Source organism: Labrus bergylta, chromosome 21 (genome assembly GCF_963930695.1).
Source record: "Labrus bergylta chromosome 21, fLabBer1.1, whole genome shotgun sequence".
Lineage (NCBI taxonomy): Eukaryota > Metazoa > Chordata > Actinopteri > Labriformes > Labridae > Labrus > Labrus bergylta.
Genome location: NC_089215.1, coordinates 20,120,668 through 20,129,196, shown reverse-complemented (window position 1 = coordinate 20,129,196; position 8,529 = coordinate 20,120,668). Strand labels below are relative to the sequence as shown.

Below are 8,529 nucleotides of genomic sequence, written 5' to 3'. Positions count from 1 at the left end.
CACTGTGTAATAATAATCATTTTGTCATAATTAATGATAAAATAAGCTGGCTCAGAGCTACATCGTTTTTGATATTATTTTCACATTTATAATTGAATTTTGGTTCGATCCTTTTCTTAATATTCCAGATTCCCTTGCGATCCATTTTAAAAGGCACAAAAGAAGAATTGATTTTAAAGAAATATTTTGCGCTGTATCCTTTAGAAGTTTTTAAAGACAAACAATGTTGTTTTAAAAAAAGCTTTAATTTGAGACAAACGGCATGAAAAACATCAGTAAAAGGCATTCAATGAATTCAGTTTATTTGTTCTGTCCTATTGTCCTATCTGTCCTAGTGAGAATTTAAAAATATTTATTTAATTATTTTATATATTCTGCAAAGCTATCTTTTTTATTTCTTAATCCGACTTGCTACTTGCACACACACACTAGAAAAACCTCCAATTATTTCAATTCATTCTGTACATCTATTTGTACACTTTGAAGGCTCTCACTGCACCATCCTGAATTACAATATGAAACATACATAAATACAAAAAGATGTTTGAATAAATATGAAGTCAGTGGCTTTACCATCTCTTATCGTTGTTTGGCCTTCTGCACAGGCGCAGGCACATCAGCATTATTATGCAGAAACTCATACAGCATCTTGGCACTGTTAGCGTTCTCCAGTATTTCTGCGAGCTTGTCCTGGCTGATTTTGGCTAAATCTGCCAGACTGTCTGCATTTTTAATTAGAGCCCTGTAGTTTTTTGTATTGACCCCGGGCATCTTCAGCAGGAAGTCATAAGGTCCAGGGTTGTAGAGTTCTGCTGATTCAGTCACCATGTCTGACTCGGCTGTGACGGCCTGAGCGGCTGCAGCGTCGGGCTCAGAGCGGCCCAGCTTCAGCTCCAGGAAGAGGTCGGCTGTGGCGTGCGGGGAGGGGCACCAGAGGATGCGAAGCCGAGGGAAGTGCAGGGTTAGCAGGGTGAGTTTTGAAGAAATATCATTAGAAGATATCTCGTGCCTGAAATCTGATCGGGCCATCAAGGAAAAGGGTTTGGCCGGGTCAAACTCGATGAGCAGCACTGGTTTCCTGTAGTAGCGAGTCATAGAGAGACACTGGGTGTAAAGGCGACCACTCTGTAGCGAGCCAATTAGATCACTGACGCTCTTGCGCTCGACACACGTCTCCGGGGTCAGGATGTAGTCGCCTACTTCCAGGGTGACGGGCTCAATGTCCAACCCTCGACGGTGCAACAAGGAGGGCAGCTCACTGCGGAACTCACGCATGTCCACGATGACTCGAGAAGGCTCTTTGGGCTGCTCCTGGCCGCCTGGTTATGGGACAGGAAAACAACAAGACACTTTTTTAAGAAAACTTTAGACTTTTTCACAAAGTGTAAATTCAGACAACAAAAACAAGGAAAAAAGGTTCAAGCTCTATCAATGATGATTGAAATGAACATGCCTGCTCTGCGGGTGTTGGTGGTGGCATTGGCAGGCTCTAAATTTCTTGCAAGGTCCAGGTTGGTGTCTTCTCGCCCCTCCCTCTCCTCTGGGATGACCATTGTAGCCTTCTCCCTGCAGAGAAAACGATAAAAACATCACTTCACAGTCAGCATGCATGCAGTGATATTTTCTCACTTATAAATATTGCTTTACGACCCGGTAACACGCGACAATGAGCACAGTAAATCCCACTAATTTGAAAAAGACAGTCACAGCTTTGGACAGACATTTCTTTCATTTCCACTATTGATATATCATAACTAAGAACAACATTTTTAACATTGACAGTAACCAAACCTAGGCATAGAACAAAATATAGTCAAAAGGTGTTGCCTGTGGCGGAGGTGGCCTAGTGGTTAGTACATATACCCCATGTACAGAGGCTGTAGCCCTCAAAGCGGGCTCCTTTCCCGCATGTCATCTCCCAATTTTGGACACGATCCACTGTCCTGTATTTACAATAAAGGCATAAAAAGCCCTAACATAAACCTTTAAAAAAAATAGTGCTGCCCCTGAGATGCCGACAACACCAGCACATATCAGAGACTGAAACATCCTTTAAAATAGTTCATACATTAGTTAAAAACCAACCAGTCATGTCCTAATTCATCTGTTTCCTCCTCTGGTGCCTGTTCCAGGGGGCTTCTGGCTCATCCTGCATTTTTACCAGCTTATCGTATGTGGGTCTGTTATTTGTGATGTAACCAATGAGTCTGCTTTCTGTGTGAAAAAACAGTTTTTTCTGTGTGCTGTCTGGTGGACTGTCCTGTTTTTATAAGTTATACGTTTATAAGTGCCTTGGGACTACAGATTACATTTAGCTAATGCTGCTAATACCGCATAGCGTATTAGTGATATGTTGATTAATGTGCACGGTCCTTAATTCAATGAATCAAATAAATAAAAGCAATAAAGAGACTACACGTCAAAAATAAGAAAATCTATGTTGTACTGTATCTGTAAAAAATCTAAGACCAACTGATAGAACATTTTTAGGAAGAAAACAACCAAACACACATTACCATATACTCCATAAGTGAATACAATATAATCAATTGGAATGAATTTGTGTGACCTGATCAGGTGCTCAAAGGCTTTCTTTTCTTTAGACAGCGTCGTCAGGTACTTCTGTTCTTCCGTCGAGCCTCCATAAATGAGGAAATACACTCGCAGAGGCTTTCCCGGCCGGCACGCTCTATAAATCTCCAGCTGGCGGACGAAACTGAGTTCAGCGTCGTACAGCACCACGAAGCTGGGCTCCACCTCATGCAGCACCCGCGTCAGGCTGTGGGGGTCGGTGAGGCCCTTCAGCGGGTGGATGACGGTCAGCGGCTCCTTTAGGAGACCGTAGTAGGCGTCCGATGACAGATCCAGCTGCAGCTGTTCTTCGTCCTCTTCCTCCTCCTCATCGTCTCCGCTGCTGCCCATCACCGCCGCTTCGCCCGCCTCCTCTTTCCCCACCATCTGGGTCAGGGTCAGGGATGGCCTCTTTTTACTCTTTGCTGACTTTGAGTTATGTTTCCTTGCAGGCTCCTTGCCCTTGGCTCCTTTTTTTGGCCAGCCGTTCCCTTTCTTGTGCGTGTCAAGGTCAAGAGCAGCGGCAGCAGCAGACTCCCGCTTACCGACCGTGCGGGTGTAAAGTCGGTTGAGCAGCCAGTCGGAGCCGTGCCTGATGCACTGCTGCAGCTGGGCACAAGTCCTGTCATCACTGGCACAGATCAGCACACGACCTGAAGGGGACATGTGGAAAAACTTAGACTGATTAACACACAACATGGTTCTTCTAAATCATAGTAAATAAAATATAAACTGCAGGAACACCTTGCTGACAGTACAGTGGTGTCTGATTAACATTAACAATGCTACACTTGATTTACTATTATTAATGTTACTAACATAACATAGCTGTCTGTGTAGGTTCTCAGTGATACAGGTCATGGTAAATTCAAAGCCTGATCCAAATGCAACTGGACTTGGTTGAAGATCTTGAAGACGTTTCACCTCTCCTCTGTAAGGCTTCTTCAGTTTTAAACTAACGTGTGGAAGATCTGCTATAGCATGCTAATGATCCACAGAGGCTAACATTTGTAGCTCCGTCCACCAGTTGGTGGACCTGAAGAAGGCCTCTGCTGTGCAGCAGTAGCACCTGAATTTCCAAGCACAGTATGCAGTATTCAGACTGATTCTACATTTTAAATGCAGTTCAATTTTAACCTTCTTTTAATGTTTTTCTATTTAAGTTCAATGAAGACAGCAAACATCACATTTAGACCAAAGTTTGTTATGATAGTTGAATACAGCCTCATATGTTCAGTAGGGGTGACATTTACTGTTGACATGATGGACCCTCATAACGCTTTAAAATAAAATGAGCTCTAACCTGGCTCATGTTGAGAGCACTTGTTCTCCCTCTCGATCTCCTGCAGTACCTCGGTAAGAGCCGCCCACTTTGGGCTCTTCTCCAGCACCAGCTCCCGCTTCACCTCTGAAACACACACACACACACACACACACACACACACACACACACACACACACACACACACACACACACACACACACACACACACACACACACACACACACACACACACACACACACACACACACACACACACACACACACACACACACACACACACACACACACACACACACACACACACACACACTGAGCCTTTAGTGGATTTTTAACACGAGTGCACATACAAAGTAAACATGCTGATATCTGCTCTGAAGAACAGAGCTCTCAGAGATCTGATGTTTGCTCTGTTACCTGTGGTCGACGATGACTTTTGTTTCTCGGCCTCCGCTCCCACTTTGAGTTTCTTTTTGCTCTCAGGGAAGTGATACACTCGACCTCTGGAATTCATAAACATAGAGGTGCTGGAGTCGAGGAACAGCCACCCTGATGGTTACAGCAATGGATAAAAACAAAGATCAGACATGTACAGAGATGATTTATCAGATGACACACGGTAACATCTTGTTCCCTTGAGCACTTCCAGAAGATCAGCACGTAAAGTTTACCTGAATTGGATCCAAAGATCTTTTGGCTGGAGCGCAGCGACTCGAGCAGATTGAGGAAGGTGACACAGTCGTACTGGGTGAGGTAGAGGAGGAGAACCCTCAGCACCTTCAGGTCCTGGACCAGGGCCTTGGTCTTTGCTCCCAGCTGGTGCCACAGGGGGTCCAGGTAGTGACGGATGGTCTACATGGGAGTAAGGCAAACACATCAAGTCATAATTAAAACACAAATCACACTTTAAGTTGTTGGGATCTGACTTTTCTTGTTCCTTCTAAAAATGTAATGAACCGTTCCTGGCTGTAATCAATCATGCTCTAGAAGCAGAAATCTTATTCAGACTTAAAATCTTGTGCCAAAGAAGCCCAGTATGCGTTGGTACCGCAGAGACAGACCTTGTCAAAGGCGCTGCCAAGAGTGTTCTCGAGGGAGAGGTCTTCAGCTTCCAGGGTGGGGTTGTAGCGTTTCAGCTCCTTCAGACAGGCGCTCATGATATCCATGATGGAGCTCTGGATGGCCCTCATGGCCGGAGTCAAAGAAACATGCAGCTCCACCACGTCTGGTTTGTGCCGCTCGAGGGCTGTGTTTACGGAGGCTTGAAACCTGTCGATGGAAGCATGTTTTGAGAGGAAAAAAAAAATGTGAATAAAGATGACAGAAGCATTGCAGTGTTTGGTACAGCTATGACTAAAATTTCTGCTGTGAAAACAGTCGAGAACATTCCTTCATACCTTGGCCAGAGGAAGAGCTTCTTGACGAAGAGGTTCCTCATCACACGCTCTACCTGGCAGAAGCCGGAGGAGAAGGACGTGGCCTTGTCGGTGAAGGCTTTAATGAAGCCCGTCTTGTTCTTCTGTCTGAACAGGCGGAGGATGAAGGCCTCCTGACACGACTCGATGATTTTGTGAGCGCGATACACCAGGATGCCTGAGGGCGGTTTGAACAGGAAGCCGGAGCATGTTAGTGTAGGTTATTATCCAGTACAGGGAGGACACGGAGGGGCTAGAAAAACAGACACATCCATCAAATCTTACAGCAGTGGTTATAAACCTTTTTTTTGTGTTATATTTCCTTATTGTGGTTTTACAAATTTCTTACGTTGATTTTCATACTACGTGTTGCTGGAGCTTTTTGACCTCAGGATGCAAATAAAAAGTCATAGACAAAGGAATCGTAATAATGCGGTTATAAACATTCTGTAACAAAAGAAACACGGCTGTCCTGACCTGTTATAAGATGAGCGGGGATGCGGTCAGTGAGGAAGTCGACCACCAGGATCCTGCTGGTGACAAACAGCACTCCTCCCTCCGTGTAGACATTGTAGCGCTCGGCGCTCTGGACATCACTGGTGACCGTCCTGGGCAGGTGGGTGACACCCTCCACTCGCAACTGCTCAGTGAAATATTCCTGAAAAAAAAAAAAAAAAAAAGGTAAAGAAAGAAGGCGCAGAGTTAAACCTCCTCCCAGTACATTTAAACATGAGGTGCAGAAAGAGGTACCTGTAAAACTTTATAATATATAATGATTTGATCCCACAGGACAATACTGTGGGCTGTGGGACACTTTGGCTGCCTCGGTTAAAATTATTATGTTGACGGTTCTAGGAGTAAGGGTTGTCATGACGATACCAGAAATTAAAACGTAGATATAATAAAAATCAAACGATATCAATACCTGTTTCAATACCACAGAAAAAAAATAGTAGACCTCGCTTGGATCCCATAGAGGATAGTTTCTGTTTTTTTAACTTGCACATTGTCTAACTTGCATGTTAAATTGGCAACGTAATAGATTTTACAGTGTGTCCACACATAAACGATACCTGGGCGGGTCGATTAGGTTATTGAACATAAAATGTTTTGGTTTTTTTGAAAGATTTATTTTTGGGCTTTTTGGGCCTTTAATGGAGAGATAGGACAGTGAGGAATCAGGGTGAGAGAGAGAGAGTAGGAAATGACATGCCGTAAAGGAGTCACAGGTGGGATTTGAACCTGCACCACCAGCGCCCCAAACATAAAATGTTTTAAATAGTCTATGTTCATTCACAGTGGGTGATGGTTTAAGGGTTACAGGTACCTCACAGTCTGACACTCTGTGACTGTTTAGCGTTCATCAGAGTGTCCGCCTGGGGGAAGAAACGTTATTTTACGTTGGGTTGTTTTGGCGTACAGTGATCTGTAACGCCTACCTGAGGGGAGGAGTTTCAACAGAAACTGTTTGTGTTTACATCTAATGAGGAGGATCACAGATGGAAATGTAGTTTATGGAGTGAAACTTTGGAATTCTCTGGGTGCGGTTGCCTTGCGATTTAGTGCGCATGCCCCCCCCCCCCCCCCCCCCCCCCCCCTCTCTCTCTCTCTCTCTGATATATGGCATTAATCAACTGACTAACTTTGAGATGATTATTTCAGTAGTTGTTTATTTGAAATGATTTGTGAAAATAAAAGTAAACAGCATGTTAGCTATGTAATTCTGTATCAACAGTAACTTATGGTAAAAAGACAGGGGCGAGTAGGTATTATATATTATATATACATATACATATATATATATATATATATATATATATATATATATCAGTTTCTATGCGCCTTATATCTGGAACAAACTCCCAGAAAACTGCAGGTCTGCTGAAACTCTCAGCTCATTTAAATCCAGGTTGAAGACTCACCTGTTTACAGCTGCCTTTCATTAAACAGCTTTAATAAGATTTTAAACTTTAACTCTGCACTGTAACTTTTATCTCTTTTTACTTTATTCATTTCAATTAATTTCAATTGAATTATTTTTATTAGAACATATTTTCAGATTTCATAATTTCAGTGATTTTTTTAAATTGTCTTTTTTTGTTTCTTTTCTTTCCTCTGTCATGATGCGTTTTGATGTCTTGTGTGAAGCACTTTGAATTGTCTTGTTGTTGAAATGTAGGTCATAAATAAACTTGCCTTGTCTTATGTGTGTTTCTTCATCCTGCTCCGGTTTGTTTATAAAAGGTGTATAACTACAATGTAAAACTATTTTATGATGTGTTGTGTTATTGTGTTTGAATCATACACTGAAATGAGCAAATCAATAAAGCCATGACTTATGTTACGTAGTTATTAATAACACGGTGCTTTTGACTAGTTAAAATATCTGCACAGAGCAGATAGTTCTTTGTGTTTTGATTCAAGGTGTTGAATGACTTTGTCCAACCTGTTAGTAACACTGACGTCCTCAGCCTTTGTGTCTCTCACCTGCTCGGCTGTGGTTGTGTTGAGCAGGAGGACCAGGCTGCCAGGCTCCGAGTAAACCCGCATAAACTGCAGCAGGATGCGGTCTATCCCCATCCCCTCCGCCACCACCAGCAGCCCGTCAGAGCCGAACAGACTCAGAAACATCTCCGTCTCAAACTCCAGCAGCGGGGCCGCCATGTTGGAGCCACAGACACAAAACACCTGCAATAAAATCACCAACTTTATCCCTCAAATGTTAGCTTAAAGCGAAATAAATCATCATGAGACAGCCGCTGACCGGCTGCACACATCTGTTGTTCAATGTTTTGAACTTGCACATCCGGTCGCCGGACACAGAAAAGCAAACGAGAGTGCGTAAAAGACAGAGGCATTGAAGATCAAGAGCGCCACCTAGTGACACGGAGGGTTATAGCAGGTAATAAAACTGATTCAACTTTCTAATTATCTCATATCAAGCTGTTTAATGAACTGTGGTTACATTTTAGACTAATCCGGTTGCTGCTGGCTTATTTAATATGAAAATAATTATGGGCTCTCTATTGTAAATATCGATTTTTAATATTTTCATAAAATGTAGTAGCCCTATTGAGAATTTCTAAAATTGATTACTTAAGTTTTAACAAGATGCTAAATTCATGGAAACAATGTATTTCCCTTCCAGCTTTAAACAATGAATAGTGAATTGTCCTGATTTTGTTGTATTGTCTACATGTCCTGTTTTGCTCTATTTTTATGTTTTCAGTGTTTGTATGTCATTTTCAATTGGGTAAATTT

At 42.7% G+C, this 8,529-nt stretch overlaps 1 protein-coding gene across 1 annotated transcript; it reads right to left on the bottom strand.

Annotated features, from left to right (window-relative positions):
* Positions 1-226: 226 nt before the first annotated feature.
* On the bottom strand, positions 227-8,075 carry ercc4 (excision repair cross-complementation group 4). The gene is made up of 10 exons (XM_020642536.3): positions 7,756-8,075; positions 5,746-5,926; positions 5,251-5,446; positions 4,915-5,122; positions 4,525-4,705; positions 4,271-4,402; positions 3,875-3,979; positions 2,570-3,224; positions 1,454-1,566; positions 227-1,319 (listed from the first exon to the last, which is right to left on the bottom strand). Exons 1-10 carry the CDS (start codon positions 7,930-7,932, stop codon positions 580-582), a joined length of 2,688 nt encoding a protein of 895 aa, XP_020498192.2. The 5' UTR covers positions 7,933-8,075; the 3' UTR covers positions 227-579.
* Positions 8,076-8,529: the final 454 nt, after the last annotated feature.

What these genes read in the sequence shown, in the direction of transcription:
- ercc4 (XM_020642536.3), bottom strand. Translation starts at nt 7,932, where the DNA reads ATGGCGGCCCCGCTGCTGGAGTTTGAGACGGAGATGTTTCTGAGTCTG. An exon ending in CCCCGCTCATCTTATAACAG is followed by an intron (nt 5,447 to 5,745) that starts GTCAGGACAGCC and finishes AACCGCCCTCAG; the next exon opens with GCATCCTGGTGTATCGCGCT. An exon ending in GTGCTCTCAACATGAGCCAG is followed by an intron (nt 3,225 to 3,874) that starts GTTAGAGCTCAT and finishes TGTCCCCTTCAG; the next exon opens with GTCGTGTGCTGATCTGTGCC.